General features: G+C 38.0%; 1 protein-coding gene across 7 annotated transcripts in view; it reads right to left on the bottom strand.

Annotated features, from left to right (window-relative positions):
* Window positions 1–5: 5 nt before the first annotated feature.
* TRAPPC8 (trafficking protein particle complex subunit 8) overlaps window positions 6–19,077 on the bottom strand; it is a 45,062-nt gene continuing 25,990 nt past the window's right edge. For 4 of the 7 annotated variants that reach the window (XM_088536318.1, XM_088536319.1, XM_088536322.1 and 1 more), the window contains 13 exons: window positions 18,728–18,854; window positions 17,499–17,656; window positions 16,584–17,026; window positions 14,939–15,086; window positions 13,556–13,652; window positions 12,772–12,840; window positions 12,626–12,666; window positions 10,928–11,113; window positions 10,240–10,341; window positions 5,068–5,115; window positions 3,551–3,696; window positions 2,416–2,505; window positions 6–1,040 (listed from right to left, as the gene is read on the bottom strand). In XM_088536318.1, coding sequence (XP_088392444.1) covers window positions 806–1,040; window positions 2,416–2,505; window positions 3,551–3,696; window positions 5,068–5,115; window positions 10,240–10,341; window positions 10,928–11,113; window positions 12,626–12,666; window positions 12,772–12,840; window positions 13,556–13,652; window positions 14,939–15,086; window positions 16,584–17,026; window positions 17,499–17,656; window positions 18,728–18,854 — 1,890 coding nt within the window. In that variant the 3' untranslated portion in view covers window positions 6–805. The remainder of the gene's footprint in view (window positions 1,041–2,415; window positions 2,506–3,550; window positions 3,697–5,067; window positions 5,116–10,239; window positions 10,342–10,927; window positions 11,114–12,625; window positions 12,667–12,771; window positions 12,841–13,555; window positions 13,653–14,938; window positions 15,087–16,583; window positions 17,027–17,498; window positions 17,657–18,727; window positions 18,855–19,077) is intronic. The other 3 variants (XM_088536320.1, XM_088536324.1, XM_088536325.1) reach the window with 1 other exon arrangement.

Raw genomic sequence — 19,077 nt, 5'->3', positions numbered from 1 at the left:
GTCTATACAGTGAATATGGTGTATGTTTTATTCTATTTACAGTACATTTGTTATAAATATAATACATTTCTTGAAAATCTTGAGTAGATTTTTTTTAAAACAGATCAATTGTTATAGTTACATAATAAAGCAAGTGACAATTTAAATGACAATCTCATGGTTGTGAAATAGTGCATTCTGTGCTGAGATGAATGAGAAAATACTTGAACTGGTTGAAAAAATTATTTTGAAACACCTTAGGTCGACCTGTGTGTAAACCCTGAAAGGTTACCAGATTTCCTAAACATGAAAAGAAATCAAAACAAAATCTTAAATTAAGTTTTAAAAACTGAGGAACAGATTTGAGACACCCTATTGAACTTCACAGTAAGGCTGGAATTTATCATGACTAATGGCTTAAGCCAGGAGAAAGCCAGTGAGGGTTTCTTCCTGAACCATATCCTAATACAGTCACAAATATTAAACACACCATGCCGGAAGTTAAACAGCAGTCAAATTGCATCTTTGACAGGGCATAGGAGAGAAATATGTTCAGATTTGGAGTTAGAGCATTTTGTGTTATGAATATCTTAGTTACCGGAGAAATGCATTATAAAAGGATAAACATTTTTCAGTCCAACGTGCGTTGCATTGAGAAATAAACTGACAAGTAGTCTGAATATTTTGCTAGTTTCTTTCCTACACAATCTTTAGTAATGAGTTAGATGCCGAGGTGCAATTTCCAAAAACTGCAGCGAACAGTCAGCAATATAAGAAAAGAATCCCATTTATTTTGTCTTTTAGTACGATTTTTTTCAGGAAGTGGTCAGATATTGTTGATTATGATCAGTGCAGGCATTGAGTTCTGCTGGCTTGTTTCAAACAACGTAACTTGGTCCGCCAGCTTGGCAAACACCCGGGGGGTTCCCAGGTTATAGACGCCCGTATGAACAAAGCAAGCTTTCAGCTGCAGGCTACAGACCTCCTGGCTTTTCAGTTGAAGCTTGTACTGTGTTTGCCCAAGCCACGTAAAAGATCCATGGATTTCTAGCGCTTCTGGGCTGAAAGAGAAGGTAAAGTTCATTTCTCCTTTCGAAGCATGCATTACTGTTTTACAAAAATCCCTTAACAGGCTGCTTAGGATTTCAGGGGGCACTCTGCATCTGTGTTGTGCCCCTTACAAAGGGGGTCCTCACCTATACTTGCAAATCCTTTCAAAAAAGCTAGAAAAGAAAAATGCAAGTTCCTCTTGACAGTCACCAGATGTGAAAGTTCTCACTGTCAATTTTCTTTGCATATCTTGGGTGTAAATTATTATAGGCAGGCAGTCAAAAGGACTCACAACTTCTAAGTCCTTCTCCACGTGCACCATTTTTCTCCCTAGCCCTTTTCCCCCCAGGCCCTTAAAAAGGCCTACGTTTTCACAAGGGAAAGCTAGACCTGTATGGCTAACAATTGCAAGGATAGGTGCACACGGAGCTGCACTTAACACTTACCAAATAGCTAAAGTTGGTAATCCAAAAGAAAAACGTCTATGTTCTTCATATTCTAGATATACACACAGAGGCAAACCAGTCACCCTCGGGTTATCTTGATGGATTTCTACTTGCACTCATCAGTTCCACTTAACTACAGATCCTTACTTATTCTCCAAACACTTCCCACCTGCTCATCTCTGCCTCTCACATCACACACTCCTTTACAGCTGCTCCCCCTTGGCTCAAGTGGATCAATGCAGATTTTTAAAGCCTTTCTTTGGTTCCCAATTCCTTAGTGTGTATGTACTATGGACTCCAGTGTAGTCCCACCTTTTTATGGCACTAGCACAAATAAGAATAGACCTAGTCACAAGATCCAAACAGACATAGTCAGCATAGATATACACGGCTTAGAGACCTCACAGCAAAGCTTCCTAGGATAGGGCATCCACGTGTCTTGAGTTCTGAGAGCTTTGCCTTCAAACACTGCCACAGGGTAACCACTGTGTGAACACACCGGGCTAGTGCATGGCTTCCTGCTTTTAACTTATAAAGAAAAGAGAACACAGTGTTTCAGAACCTGGGTATTGCTCCCCAAGCTTTCAATTTCTATTTGTGTGGACAGCCAAGTGTTCCCTGTGACTACAGCTATCTCAATATCTTTCATTACCTGCTTCTTTCTCTACTCCTCCCCCTTTTAATGGGTGGAGTTTAACTGAGCTCTTCAGAAGTCACAATTTAGGTTTTTCTTAACAAAAACGTCGAAAGTAGGGCAAAAAAAAGAACAGTGACTGAAGACTCCCATATGAAGCCTTTATTAACTTGTGTTCTTCCCTAGAAGCCACTTACTGGTAGTGTTGGGAATGGGCAGACTTATTCTAAATATTTAACAGATTTAAAACCTTTTAAGAGTTCCTAAATTCAGAAGTAACCTCCAAAATTAACAAGTACACATTACCTTGTTGTTTTATGCCGCAAATCAATCATGACATCTACAACAGCTTGGGAGCAATTGGAAAGTAGGAGGGTGACAGGTACTAGACAGAGGCTGCAAAGAGAAACACTTTAATAGCTAAAGAAAACTAGAAGTTTTATTCTGAATAATCTTAACTAAATAGCTTTTAAATTAAGCTCCTGTACCATTAGCATGTAGTTGTCTGTTATATAGTCTGAGACAGTAAAGATCGCAATATAGCCATTTACATTTATTAATTATCTATATCAAAGCTATAAATTGAGGCAGCTGCTAAGCCATGGCTGGATTAGAATCTTCTTTTGTCTGACTGACAAAGAGCAGCACGAGCACAAACACAGGAAATCTACTGATGGTAGCACAAGTCTGACAGTGAGATAGCCTAGTCCAGCATGCAGTTCCTTAAACCGTTTAGGACACTTTCTTCAAAACATTTTCATAACATCGTGGAGGTTGGAAGGGACCTCTAGAGATCATCTAGTCCAACCCCCTGCACACGCAGGGTCACCTAGAGCACGTGGCACAGGACTGCGTCCAAGCGGGTTTGAAGATCTCCAGAGAAGGAGACTCCACAACCTCTCTGGGCAGCCTGTTCCAGGGCTCTGGCACCCTCACTGGTAAGAAATTTTCCCTTAAGTTCCTGTGGAACTTTTGGTGCTTCAGTTTGTGGCCATTACCTCTAGTTCTGCCAGTGGCCACCGCTGAAAAGAGGCCAGCACCATCCTCCTCATTCCCTCCCTTAAGGTATTGGAGGTATTTTGCATTAGACACTTCTGCATTGACTTCTGTAGAGACAGAAATTCTCTGCTGCTCAAGATAGTTATACATTTTCCTCCTTTGCTTTGCATCCTCAGATTAGTGGAAACACTGCATAAATATTTTGCTTTCAGCAAGTTTAATAGCCTTACTATTTGAGCTGAATTACAGTTCTACAGCCTCTTTAAGAAAAGACTTTAGTTTCAGACATACAAGTCTGAATTTTGAAACTTTCATCCCTTTGAGAAATTTGTCCACCACAGTTTTATCATCTTTTGCTTCCTGCTAATTCTCACAGCATCTCTCAGCAAAATCTGTATTAAGTTAACACTACTTCAATTTCTACAGCAAACATTACACTAACCTTTTTTGATGAAATGAGTGACTAAAAGACTCTGGATAATGAAGTCTTGTCTTGATAAGATTAGAGAGCTGCTCTGGTGTTGGTCTTGCAGGTACTGGGGTGCTTTCTGGTCGGAAAAACTTTAAAAGGGCCGTTTCTGGTAATTCCTAAAATAAATTCAGAGCAACATTTAAGATATTGATATGAGGATACTGTGTAACACAACACAAGTGAAAGAAATTAAGGCTTTCAAATACTGACTGCAACTCCAAGACACAAGTGTACAGCATTATGAAGCTTACATTTATTTCCCATTTATTTCCCATGTATTTTGTATTTAAGCATCCTGGGTGATGAAGTGACATGACCTATCTTTTAGCTTCTTTTGAGATAAGAGATTTTTACAGCTGCTTGTGGAAACGCTATCTGGGCACATTTTACAAAAGTAAGCTCATGTGCGGGGCACTTTGGTTTTTTATTAATAAAAAAGGGACAACATTTGAACAGCTCTTAGCTATACCTAAAAACTCAACCACCAACTCTGGGAAGTTCACAGGAGAAAAGCCAATAGCAAAGTTCCCCCAAAACAGATGCAACATAAAGCAAACAACATGGAGAGGTTGACTAGAATAGCAATGACTGAGGCAGAATAAGACAGCAAGCGCTCCCACATGAGAGGAATGTCCCCTTGCAGCCAGCTGAAAGCCCAGGCCAGGCAGCAGCACTCCACTGAGGAGTGCCCCAAGCCACCTCTGAAGCAGAAATCAGGTGACACAAAGATGCGGTGCTGCCAGGGCAAGTTGGGCTGCTTTTGGTCCAGCACCAGAGTGATACTGGAACCCTGACATCACCTAATCTGCTTTACGCATAGGATTTATTGAGGAAGTGGCTACTATGCATTATGCTCTTATGAGTCCACTCTGCAAAGTGTCAATACTTAGAAGAAAGAAAAAAGAAGATCTGCAGAAACAAATAGAGCAGTAACTACTAAGAGAAACTATTGGATGATTTAAAAACACCACTACACCATCAGTACAAGTGAGTGCCTTTTTCCTAAGGGTGATTTTATAAAAATGGAGTGCTACAGGCAACAAAACATGCCTCTGAATAACACAGGGTGAGACACGGGCCACAGTGAAGGCAGCAATCATTCTGCAAGCTGTGATCACAGTCAATGTTTTCTCCTGCTTAGTATACTAAGAAACATCAAAAGTTTCATCAAGCTTGCAATCCTTTCCTTTAAAGGAACTGGAATTTTAAGAAAATGTAATTTGAGGCATAAGAAAGTTTGCAACAGTGATATATATCTGGTAAGTGCTTGAATGAATTTGTTTTTTCCTCCCTATCCTATAGGCATCTAACTCAAGTGAGCATAAAAGCACTGGTCCGATTAGATATTACCTAATTAGCAAACTTAGATTATAGGTTTACATTTAAATTGATCTCTTCCCAAGAGTATAATACAACTAATTATTCAATTCCCTTTTTAACAACACATCAATATCCTATATGCTGTAGTTTGCCCTAGAGTGAATTACCTGTTCCAAGTCCTCCCAATCAGAATTCCCGAGTATTTTTTTTAAACCCTACAAAAGACAGATACGAAGATTTATCTCTACAAACAGACAATAACATCATGAACAGCAGCAGGAACATATATCAATGAAATGATGGAATGCACCAAACCTTTACTGCTAATACTACCTTTCTACTGAGACTGCAAAGCAGCAGGATTAACAATTTAACATCAGAGTTAAACCTTAGGTCAGGTCAGTTGCTAGGGGTCAGACTCTCATGAACACATCTATATCTCTAAGTTAGGTTGCTCAAACTTTAGCCACTTATAATTATCTAGAACACAGGCTAAAAAAAAATAATTAAGAGCAGCATTTAGCACACAATTCTCCTGAGCAGTGTGTCAGGAGAAAGATAGCATTTCCACATGAGAAGCAAAAGTTCTGGAGATAAGGGAGCTGCCCACAGACAACAAGGCTACAGGAGATGCTCATACCCACTTGAGCACCTCTACCTTCCCCTCGGGAATATGCACCAAGCAGGTAACAGCTTCACGGTCCAAGACTGCTACTTACAAAGTTAAACAAAACAAGCAGCAGACAGGCAGGATTTTGTTGCAGAAAGGAGCCCTAGAGCACCAATCCAAATGGAGTCTTTAAAGGCAAAAAGCAAAGTTCTCCAGAACCTAAGCTCAGCCTGTTGAACCTTGCAAAGCTCCAGAAGTGCAATGGACTCCAGTATGCAACAAGCACCACATATTCCAGACAAGAACAACAAAACAAGATACCCCTAAATAAATATATACATATATATACATGTTAAGGCACATTCGAAGATCTCATCCATCCACACTGGCAATGGTACAGAGGGACTTGGTTGGAAAGAACTGTAAGAGGGGTTGAGAATTGCAGGTGATTTTTATTCTACAGCTGCATTTAGTTTTAACGAAAGCATACAACAGACATTAGCTACAGAGCCAAAACGTTTCCACAATTGCCTTCCAGGAGGTGCAATACTGTACAATCAGGGTTAGGATACTAGCTTCTGTTCAAGAAAGATTTTTTGCTGCAAAAATGATTCTCATCTGCAAATGGCAGCTTCAAAAACCTAGAACAGTAAGCAGGTGTCTTGTTTCAAGTAATCTTCACGTCATGACTTTTTCATTAGTTGCAAAAACTTTAAAAACAGGATCTTTAGAGAGATCTTTTGCTAACTTGAGTCATGTATTACCCTTACACTGAACTGCTGGAACTGCATGTTAATTATTCACAATGGCTTCAGATTTCTCATGCAACTCAGCTACTAGGCTAATTAAGGTTGGAAATGTCAAAATTTACACCCAATTCAAAGCATCTCTGCATTATACTACTGATGCAGTAGGTAGGAAGGAAGAACCTGTGTTTTGAAACTCCATATGAGCAGACCTATCAGATGAGTGCAAGTGATATCTTCACATTTGGATATTTTAAATGAGAGCAAACAAACATAATTTAAGTTCAAAGCTGCGTGGAAATTCGGCAGTATTTTCTCCATACATCACCAATTTCAGATGGTCAAAAGACTAGTGACCTGGTCAATTGATTGTGAAGGCCCAATATGCATGGAAGAGATTTAATCAAAAAACTGTTGGACAATCTGTTGGACAAAAAACTGTTGGACAAGGGTACCAAAAGGGAGACTGACCTAACACTTGAAAACAGCAAGATAAAGATGTGACAAGGGATGTTTCTTCTTCCTTTTTTCATTTTAGAATGATGATTTTCCATTTTAAAATGAGACTAAGTTTGTTTTATTGACCACGAGTTGCCTGTATTCATTTTAGCTTCTAACCCATTGTAACAACTGCTACAGAACAATATTTTACTAAGACAGAAATTAACATATAAGCATGCATGTTAAGACATAGAAGTATTATAGTTTTACATTCAATAAAAGAGTCTGTTAACTGGCATTCAAGAATGCCTAAAATCACTTCCAACAGTCTACACTGAATTCACGTATCTCTGCCATATTTCACCCCAAACACTGAACTAGCACAAGACATCACTTGTGATAACTCATTGTTAGAAAGAGGTTACTCGAAGCCTCTCGTGTCTTTCAAGAAGTCCTACTGCCGTAGCCTCACTAAAACACATCTGTATTAAGCAGTGCAAGCCGAGATGATGAGATGTGAAGTGAGGGCTGGCAGCGAGAAGGCAGCATCCACACCGTTTCGTGGGGTTTACTCTGGACTAGCACTGGTCCGACCCAGAGGTCAGGATCAGCAGCCCAGGGCACGTGACATCCAGTCCTGGAGCACTGGAGAACATCCAGTCCCGAATTCAATCTGCCTGTCAGAAATCCAGTCTGTGTATTCCAAGATTCCACAATGAAAATAAAGGCATGTACATGGGGACGATCTCTTTAAAATGTAAACAAAAAAACCCCTCGGACTTCATATCTCATTGTAGACTATCTTTCAAGTCACATGAGTGAAGTGAGTTTCAGATATAAGGGCACACTATTCCAGTGTGCTGCCATTCAGAAATTACAGCTTTAATAGGAGATGAAAAGCTGTCTATCACAGCACGAAGCGTCCGACAATAAAACATTTTGGCCTTCAGTTAATACATCCCAATTCCTAGGAGGAAACGAGCTTAAAAAGAAGCAGAACAGACCCCTAACAGTGTCACTGTCAAAGAGTCACTGTCACTGCCAAAAAGCTCTCAGTTACAAAGAATCCAGCTAGGTTTTATTACACTTTGAGCCAGACTGCTACACAGCTAGAATGTATGGTTCCAACCTATTTGGTTTTTGCATGACTGATTTATATTATATCCTTGCCATTAACTTATCACTTTGATATCTTTCTTTCTGGTTCAAGAAAAGCTATATTTAACTTTTTTCCCTACTTGCACCAACAGAGCTGTTTTTTTAAAAATATATATATAGAAGTGAGGGAAGAGATAGGCATATAAATATTTTCCTGACTGTTCAGAGAGCTTTATGTATATGAACAATGTGTTAACTGTGCCAGTACTCTTTAGGTGTTGTTTGAACTTGAGTCCAAGGCTCCTAGAAGAGATGCAAGTATTTCATCTAATCACATGGAGAAAAAAAAGTTAAGTCTAGTCTATCCAGAAATCCAGGCTAAAAAACCTACAGTGTGAGGAAGGAAAAAACAAACAACCCCCCCCACACACCCCTCCTTTCAATGGTACCATTATCACTATCTGTTAAAATTAAAAATTTGTAATTCTACACTGAACACCCAGTAAAAACACATGCATTTAGGGTTCCATATAAAATTTACATAGAATTTTCTGTCATTTTCTTGAGCTATAGGTTTTACTTCAGTTTTTAATCAAGTGCTCATGCAAGTTATGCTGTTTATGCTCAATCTGCACATAGATCTGCTTTCAGGTGTGAACAGCCTTGCATCACTTCAGCATTGCTAAGAAGTCTGCATCTCCACCTCCCTCTACTGTGCAGTCCACAGAAGACATCCAGCTTCTACCAACCAGGATTATTCAGAAACTGTCCAGAGTTTCTATTCCAGCTGATGCATGCACAGAATAGAGATTTACAAGACAAATTACTTGACTATCCCATTACAAGTCAGGGTCTGGAAGCCACTACTGAAAGTGTTAAGTTAGAAGTACCGATATTTTTCCCTGTTTCACTGTGTGTGACTACGTTTTGGCACTGGTGGCCAAATTAATTCCATTTAGACAACTATCGGATGCAGACATCTAAAATTCCAACATAATCAATAAATGAAAGTCCCTAGCATATCTGAAGTTCAGTGGTACGTTCACTTTAGGACAAAGGTGTGAGTCACCCGACTTCTCCTCTCCCTTCTCATTTGCTAGAACAAGTCCTTAACACAGAAGTCCACATCCTTGCCTCACTTTAGGGGCCAACAGTCTGGATTATTGTTCCACATACATTTTTAAGACAAGAAAGAAGATACTGCAGTGAGGAGTTTATAGGCTGGAGTGTTGTTCACCATACCTTGAGCCCACATACGTGCAGAAGTGAGCGAATTTGGGAACTTAAGTGCAAAAAGACCCTTCAGAGACACAAGCTTAGATTCACTGATTTTTCACTGCCAATGAACAGTGGTCAGTTTATCTCAAACAATGTCCCTCTTAGGCCAAGACCTACGTTCTATGAAAACAGGACAAAAACCAAACAGAAAGCAATAAACTTCTGCGTATTTAACATTACGAACTAACGTCAAGTGTACAACTTCAGCTCAGAGAAATCCACTACTTATAGCATAAAACAATGTTTTAAAGCAACCACATTTGTTTTCATATTGTGTACTTGTCAAAGCAAGCACATAATGTGTTGCTGTCTGAAATCACCAAAAGTTCCATGAAGTTTGCAATATTGACAAAAAACAAGAGAAGCTGGCACGTGAGAAAGAGCAAACTGGGCTGTACTATTCTGAAAAGGTACCGTATTGAAAAATGTACAAGACTTAGCCTATTATTAGCCTACAATTTTGCCTATTATTTGTCTTCACAGTCATAAACTGCATCCAGCATACTTTTATTTTTACAGAAAACTGTTTTTTTTTTTTTTTAAAAAAAATAGTTACAAAAGCTATTCCATAAGACCGATCTGTTACAGAAATTATGGCCTGTTCAGCTACAAAAAGAAAAAAAACAGAAATGGAATAACATGTTATTACTTCATCTCTTCCAAAAGAGGTTTTCACTTTCTTATTTACTGTCCCAGCAATTTTGCTTTTCTGACATTAGGAGAAAAGCATTTACTTATTAATTTTGCTATTACGTACAATTCATTTTTAATTTAACATTTCAAAGAAAAACCCACTATTTTACTTTTATCAATGACCAATGTTAACTTAGACTTAACACCCCATTGGTGAGCTTCTCTTCATCTAATTCTAGACTGAAGTATCAGAGAACCGATTATTCCAACAAATGTTTAGATAAACATTGTGCATATTGCTCTTCTCCACTTTAATCTAAGCCTTGCTATTTCTATGCAGATGACTAATCAAATACCACAGAAATGGTGGAGCACACAAATAGAGTTTTTTTTAACATGAGCTCAAACCTTATCCTAGACTCTACAAAAGCACCCAGAGTTATTCCACTTATTTATATGTACAAGTAAGAACAAATCAAGTCAGTTTGGGGGGAAAAATAGGTCAGTTAAATAAAGATTTTGTACTCAGTTACCTGCTTCTGGGGAAAGGAAAAAGCCTCCTTCCCAACAGTGTTAATAGCAACATGATGCTGACCCTCCAAAATAAGCTGCTTATTGTCTTCCACAACGTATGCCTACAGAATAGAAGCAAAAAATATTAGAAGACAAAAAAAGCTATCACAAAGTTAACATAGAATTACTGATTTCCTACCAGCTTCAGTGAAAAAGTTAGGATTGTTCAAAGCCTAAATGCTAGCACGACCTATGTATTTTATGAATGTTTTAGCTTGGCAAGCACAAGTCTTCTCAAACTGAGACTACTTATTTCCAATATTTAACATTTGTAAGCTGGTAAATGAAAGCATTCTCTTCAAAGCACGCTGACCCACTCTTCTTTGCATTTATCATAAAATTGCATTAATGAACCTCACATTTTGAGAATTCAAGAGAGCTCATACAGAATTCATTTGTAGGAATGTACACATCTAAAATAATATAATGCCATTTAAATATATTTATTACAATAACAGCTAGGAAAATTGTCTTGCTTTTCACTAGCAATTTTAGTTTGTTTGCCTGTTTTTAAATAAAATTCAGTCTGCTTAAATTCTATGAGTACACTTGAAAGTTCAAGACACCATATCACACCATGATTTCTACTGTTCATATTTCATAACTCAGGTACTGCAAAAACTGGAAAAAGGCCCCAGCCATACATACCTTCCACAATACAACAACATTCAAATCCACTTCGCTACACCTTTGTATTAACCTGACTGCCTCATCAAATGATTGCTTCACAGCCCTTTGAGATGCATGAGTCTGAGATTGCACCTGCATTCTCTTTAATTCGGAGGATAAGCTTTGGAAGAAAAAGTCTGCACAAGGACTGGCTGAACTTATTATCTGCAAGAGAAAGAAACTGCTTTCAGAACACTGTTAAAGTTGGTACAAGCTTCTCTATCAGAACTCATCACGGTAGTTTTTCGGCTCTGTTATTAAGCAGTCTTTTACAGACCTAAAGGATGAAGTACCTTTTAGTTTTTACACTTCTCTTGCACAGATTAGCCTTTTATAATAAATCCTGAAAGACAGTGTAGGAGTACAGAATCATAAAATACTGGCCTTAAATTATGACTAACAGCCTTTCATTAAGGGTTATGACTATTATCAGAGAGATGGCTCTGATATAGCAAGCTTAGCTTGGAGGATAGATTCCAGCTTGCTTTAATAACTTGCATGAAAGTGATTATTGCTTTATTAATGATTCCCTCAGGTTAGTTAACTAGGAGTATTTAAAGTTCGGAAGGTGTATTTTGCTACAAATAGGAAAGATCAGAGCATAGCATATCTCGCATAAGTGGCACAAGCAGAAATGCTGTACCACTTGTCAAGCTTTTATCACTTGTACTTAGATCTTCCAAAACCAAACACTTGCTGGCAAAATATTTCCTAATACCTCCCCCCTTGAGAAACAGGAAGCATATAGCTTTGCAAGAGCATTTGGTGGGAATTATTCTACCAGGAGAACCCTCCTATCTGATCTGCCTTTGAGCAACCATCTACAGGGGAATCTTTTCTTCCTCCCTCCATGGGGGAAGATTTTCCTAAAAAGGAAGCAGGAGTCCCTGTAGTCCATACAACTTTAAAGCATAAAGATTATCTGCCTGAAATGTTTATTCTAAACTCATCTTATATAACTAAAGTAGAATGGCAGTGGTTTTTAAACAGGTACATAAACAGCAGTTGTAAATCCCAGATAAAAGAGTAAAATACTGAAGTCTAGTACCTAAATACACTAGCACGGTGTATTTAATGGCCCATTCCCTTGGTTTTTTGAAGAAATGGCCTCTACACCGGGATAGGTTTCTAAAAGGAGTCTTTGTCAGACAATACTTGTGGGTTTAAGTAGATTAAAAGGGCATGGGACACTGGAATCTCAACCATTTCAGAAGTTACAGAAATTAAGCTTCCTGAAATGACTGCAGCCTAAACTAATGGTTTTCAAATTCCGGTAGCTATATCCACTACAAGTTTACAGATTTTTGAATACATTAATTGAAGAAAGTTAAGAAAAGGAGCAGACTAAGGGAAATATTGAAAAGTAGTGGCCTGAAGAGTCTGAAAGGAGGGGAAAAAAATACCTTAATCCACTCCCATGAAAGTGTTTCAGCAGTAGAGCTGACAACTGAAATTTCCATATTATCTGCCATGCACTACCTCATTGTACTGTATTTACAGAAGAGAGCTGACCTCAAAGAGAGCTTTTAAAGTGGAAGAAAAAAAAAGTCCAACTTCAACCATTAAAGCTTTTTTTTTTTTTTGTTAAATTGTAGTGAGGCTTTCACTGGGATACTTGATTATACAAGTATACTTGATACATTGATAACAAGTATGTTGTTGCACTCATGCACATACCTGTTCATTTCCAAAGACAATATCAGCAAATGTGTAATTCTCTAAGGAACAAAAAGAAAAGGCTTTTCAGCGTCATGGAAAAGATAACTTCAGCATGCAGTATCTAAATCTTATATTCTCCAAGAGTTACCACATGCAGAACCTACCTTCTGTGTTTTTGCATCTTACTGCTTTAAAACATAACTTTGCTCTTTCTCTGCTAGCAAGTTTAGTATCTGAAAGAAAAAGAGTTACAACTTTTTTTTCCCCTCCTCAGCAAGTCAGTCAAATCAGCCCCTGCACCTTGCAAATCAAACACACTCATGAAATTTAAACATATCCCATTAAGCAGAGAACTGCAAGAGTAACTGGCTCTAGAGCAAGTGAGCTGTAACACAAAGAGGGCAAAAAAAGAAGACAAAAACAAAAATCCAGTATTAAAGCCTCCAGTATTAAAGAGGAAGTCAGACCATTTAGACTCATATACTAATATGTGACAAGTCAGTGACATATGGACATATGGTATTTTAAAAATGCCCTAAAGTCATGTTATAACAGCCTCTCACCTAAATTTCCATGAGATAATTAGCCTATTCAAAAATTGGTTGTATTTGTTAAAGCAAGACACAGCATTCATCAAATATTCTATTGGATTAGTTAAATTGCCATTGCTATAAATAACTGATGATACAGCTATGCTGTCACACTTCTCTTCTGAAGCAAATTATCTCCCAGCTCAGACATGGATTTCACTACATCATCCAAATAATTTATATATAGCTTAGTATCACTACTAAAACCAAGGACAAGATTTTTCAATACACTTTTCTCCTCAAACAGTAAAAGAACTACAGTATGTTTGAAAGGGAAGAATTTTTATAATTGAGTCATTCTTGACACTAAATCATCAAGTTGAAGCTGACTAAGAGAAACAGACAAAAACCCACACACCTTTGTCTCCAGAGATGTTAACAGATTTTTGAAGCCTCCAATGTTTGCTGTTACTTGAAACTTGTACTATATGAAATTCTTTCACACCAGCCTCACTCTAAAGGGAGAAACAAAAATGAAGTCAAGCAAGACTAATCACAGCTGGTGTGTTCTGCATTGCTTAGTAAATAATGACTGCAAGGTAGCAGTGTTGAAATTCTTCCATTCTTCTTTCACGTTATCTGTATCTGTAATATATTATTAAGGAGAGATGAGATCAAAGCCCCATCATAACAAAAAATGATGTCAGTCCCCAACGACTTTCGGTTCCAGTGAGGGAGGCCACAATGAGAAGAGGAAACGATTTGCAGGAAAAGAAAAATAAGCTTCTGTTGTTGTTTTTAATTAAAGACTACTATAATCAAACCTAGGCTTTTGACTCCAGTGCAAAACATCTGTCCACAAGTCCTCCAAAATGAAGACTAAACTTACCCACTAGATTTAGTAACTTTTTTAAAACAGGCAGTACATACATACACGATGAAAAGCAGGTTTTGGATTGTTTTTTTTTTTTTTGAAACAGTAAAGCAATAGTGAAAACACTCTAAACTGAAATTATTAGTTAACAAATACCTTATAATGCAATCCTCCCTCCTCAGAGGAGGCTTGGGCAATCAATATTTGCTTTAGCAAGAACATCACATTAGATCAAGAACATCACATTTTACACATCTTTAATGCAAAATGACAAATCAGTTTGACGGCTCAACTAGCAGGTTAAGTGGAACATGCAGGTTAAAAAGAACTCGACTAAGTAGAGGAATAAACTCCCTTGCTTTGTTGTTTAAAAAAACAACTGCAACAGCTTTACCAAAAAACAGTCAAATTAAAACTATGTGGTGTGAAAAACTGAAATATTTTAATCTACAGCGCTAAGCAGATATACCACAACCAGCATATCTGTATTTGGATTATACACACAGGTACCTGTTCAAGTTTGGCTTGTTTAAGAGTTTGGCTAGTAAATTTACACAAGGATGCCGCCTTCAAGTCAAAAAGTTTTATTTCAGTTTATCATTAATTTGATCACACTAGTGTTTTGACGGAAAGACAGGAGCGAAGGCATTTTATTCAGAAGCATCATGAAAGTTGTAAGCACCAGGAATGTGGAGGAATTTAGAATAAGTCACCCTACAGGAAGCCAAGGAAAAGACTCAGAGTACTGCAGTATGTGGAGAGACTTACAGCAAGTCTCTGCAGCAAATTTCATGTTAACTGGAATGATTTAATGCTTCCAGGCAAAGTAGTTTTAGGAAAGCAATTATTTCAATATTGGCTTTACTGATAAGTTCAGCAGACTTATAAATGTCATGAACAAAAGAGTTATTTTTAATATGAACTTACAGTATTGATATTTTCTACATCCACAAACACCAACATATTATCTCCTTTGCCTTCTTCATCTTCAAGTGCGTTACTTCTGCAGACAGTAGCTCGAACGTGCAGAGACCGACTAGTACAAATGACTGCAGTGTGCCTTAATACCCTATGACTAAGGAAAAGAGGGGAAGGAAGAGGAGGTTAGAAAGGGTGTGTGCACATGTGTGCAGGCTTATAGATATGTATATGTATCTAAAACTTCAGAACCAGGACTGCCATCTGCAACTTCCCATCAAGAAAATAGTCTTCTACATTTGCCTTTGGTATTAAGGATAGACAGCTTATTATTTTCCCACAAAGACAACTCTTTTCAGCTTCTTATCAACAGGAGAGTACAGTAACATTTTTGCTGCATGGATAGATATTTGAAAATGATACTGAGAGAATGTTCAGATGTTACCATGAAGATGCATCATCAGTCTTTCAGCTATAGGACTGCTAACCTACTGAATGCAAACAGGCATTTATTGGCCTATGGGATGCAACTAAGTTATTGATGCTAGCACATATTATGGCAAATACTGCTTTTAAGCAAATGAACTCTATAAGGCTGACTAGTACCATCTGCTGCATAAACAGTTATTACAAAAGCATCAAGACAGAACTGTTACATTCAAAGAATTCCCCTGAATTGAGGATTTTCAAAGTTGACTTTTATAACTGTCCTTTTCCAGTTAGCATCTAGACAAGCTCAAGCTGTAAGCCAGGAGCCTTTAAAAAGTCTCTCAAGAAGAAATTATTAGCAGCTGCTCTACAGATTCACTCCCACTCTGCACTAGCTGTTAATGCACCATTGCCAAAGTGCTCTCCAGGTAAGGGATTCTAGCACATCCACTCCATTATAATCATGGAGCTCTAGCTTCCTTCTGCCAGAAAATTACATAATTAAAAGAATATGCAAGACTTTCCAAGCTTTATTAACCTGGGTTATGGGAGAGACTTGAGAATACTTTTGTTATGCTACTCAATCTCACCTCCCCTTTGAAGGAGAAGGAATAAAACAAAACAAATCCACACACAAACTATTTGCCCTCTTGTTGTGTCTAAATTCATTGTCTACTGTCTCAAGAATGATCCAAAAAAGCAGTTATAGAAAAGAGAAAGCAGAAAAAGTTCCCCAAAGTAGCCCAATAACATACAAGTGACAAACGTGGTATTTAACCCTTCCAAAAAGAAGGAATTCTCATAACCACAAGCCACATTTTATCTGAAGACTGAATTCTTAAAAGTCAAAGTAAGAATTTGTTTTATACTATGTAGAAGTCACAAATTAAGTCATGATTTTGCCCAGCCACCACTCCAAGAGCAGGATGTGGTTCCAAAGGAATGCTGACCATGAACACCGGCTGCATTAGCAAGATTCCATCAACTCCAGAGTTACTAAAAAGAGTGGTTCGGCACTTTCATGAAAACAGTATAGACTAACTGCACACAGGAATTACAGTACAAAACAGATTATTGCTTTTAGACTGCATTAATTTGGAAGAGCAGATAACACTGCTGTTTTACATTACCACAGCAACTGAGTGAAACTCAACAATACTCATCTTCACAGGGTGTCTAATATTCGATAGCTTATTACGTATGACAAATAGTTTTAAAAACTTACCACATTTTTGAGTGTTTTTTAATACTTTCATAGTAAAACAAGAAGTTAATTTCATGGACACCTTCCTCATCTGGTCCTCGTAACCACATTGGCAGCTGCACTGAAGCCCCAGGAAGAAGAATGGAGTCGGGAAGCGGGACAGGAATAACCTCTGGTTGACCTCCTGTGCCAACCCCAAAGTCTGCAGAAGAAGCTGAAGACAGCAGTGCTGCACGCACAGAGGTAGGATCTGTCACCACAGTCTTGTAAGCACTACAGTTTTCAGAAGCTGAAGGACTTAGTGGCGTCAGAGCAGCAGTATTTCCACCAAAAGTAAAAAATTCTGGATGCTTGGATACAACCTTCAGGGCAGTAAGAGGACACTTGCTTACGTTCACAAATTCTACATATGCTTTTCTGATTTCTCCACAGAGAAGCCCTGTAGGAAAATTTATAAAGAACACCTGTATTGGAGAGAAGGGGAAGGGGAGGAGAAAGAGCCTGAACATTGTCAAGTTATAAACAAGCATGAAAACAGAAACCACCAACTTTAAACCACACAGTATTATCATTAACCAGATTTAAATAATGTAACCTTTACGATAATCCTAGTGACAAATAAGTGTTTAACTAAACATCTTTTAGGACTGTACAAGACGAAGAATGGCAAATAAATTAAAAATGCCCGTTCCCTTCCCTACCCCTCTAATTTGGTCACAAAACCATTGCCAGCTAAAATTCTAAAGGGAACAGAACGACTGCAGCAAGATATTAGTTTAGAGGTTTAAAAAATACACATTAAGAAAAACAAGCCTGGCACTGATGGAAGTTAAGACTTAGACATTAATAAAGGTTAGACTTTTTGGAGAGAACTACATTTATATCTCTAGATCCAAAAGCTTGCTCAAAGGCTACCAACAGAAAATAGCCACGTACCTCCAACAAAGGCATTTCTTCTGTAATAATAGGATCTAAACGTCGATCGGGTCCATATTTGATAGATGTTTTTTCCTCTTTTGTGTTATTAAGACGAGGCCCTTGGATTTCTAAATCTTGTCGTCCTCGTACAGACAATCCATTGGAGACAAACTTTCCTGAAACATGTTTTAGGAGGTATAATTCTTGGCAAAATTTAAAAAATTCATCTCCCCTCCCCAACTGTAAAAAACATGTTGAAGTTTTTATTATTGGGTGTACACAAGCCTCACTGATTAATCATCATTACAGACAGAACTATTCTGTTTACTGTCATAACAGGAGTGTTGCTATTATTGCAAGCTCAGACAGACTTCTGTTGTCTTGAGCTTGCTTGGCCTGTTAGTAGTGGGAATACAACTGTATGGAGTCCTAGCAGTAAAGAGAACAGGGCTGACAAATTCTGCATGATTGGGGCTGCTGGAAGAGTCAAGATGATCCTGTTCTTTTTCCCAATTTAAGTACCAAGGGCAGGGAAAGGACAAAATCACACACACCCATCCCACCAACAGATTTTTTTTCCTCCTTCAGAACATACCACCACTGCTGAAACTGAAAGCTTAGACTTTGAAGTAGTCTTTAGAATAAAAACCAACTGCATCTAGCTAACTCAAGTTCACTGTTTCTTTTTAAGCACATTCAAATAACTATTTTAATCCCATTTCCTTCAACAATTAAATTTTCCTTAAGCGAAACATTTTCAGGTAAATGACTCAAAGCAGCATGCAAGTCATAAATCCTTTGTATTAAAATATACATGGAAGACAACCAAAATAAAATGAAGAGGTCCCATCAGGCAAGTTGAAATTTGGGAACCTATACCAGAGAACTTCAGAGCAATACTGGGAGAAAAGTTGGGGAGAAGAAGCAAAAGTTAAACTAAAAGCCATAAAAAATAACAAAGGAGTCTAAGGGGGTTACCGATGCAACATGACAGAAGTAGAATAGTTAAATTCTGAAACCATTAGAAACTCTAGCTTTGGGAATTTAGTTCCCATTAACTAGCTATTCCCCTTTCTACTCTAGCTTCCCCTTCTCATGGGATTTTCTATAGGTGCCAATACTTCCATGTATTTTCCTCATTTCCATCTCCAAAGGAAATCCTCACATCAACAGAATTAGTGCTAGCCCTGCAGAATCACCATCTCCTCCTTCATTAGGCACTCAATTTAAGGAAATAATACACTCACCTGTCTGTAATCCAACAGAAGGATCTATTCCATCTAATGTCACAGCACCTTGGACAGTGCCAAGATTATAAACGACTCCCAGAATATGTAGCTCCCCTGTTTGATGGGGAAAGAGCTTTAGTCTTGCCTGTGGAGATACGTTAAATTTTTGTTGTTGCTGCCACTAAAGAAGAAGTATTATTACATTTAAATGCCCAATTACTAAAGACACCCACAGCTATACTATATTGCCACACTTTATGCAGCTGCATACAGAAGCTACAGGTCACTAGCTTTGAAATTTATACACACAAAATTTACTAGTTCAGTCCAGCTGAAAATTCATTACATTATGAAAGAAGCCCTAAACT

Source organism: Tinamus guttatus, unplaced genomic scaffold, assembly GCF_059628265.1.
Source record: "Tinamus guttatus ecotype Peru unplaced genomic scaffold, ASM5962826v1 Tinamus_guttatus_pri_ptg000659l, whole genome shotgun sequence".
NCBI lineage: Eukaryota > Metazoa > Chordata > Aves > Tinamiformes > Tinamidae > Tinamus > Tinamus guttatus.
Note: the sequence above shows the minus strand (reverse complement) of the source record. Positions and strands in the feature narration are given on the sequence as shown.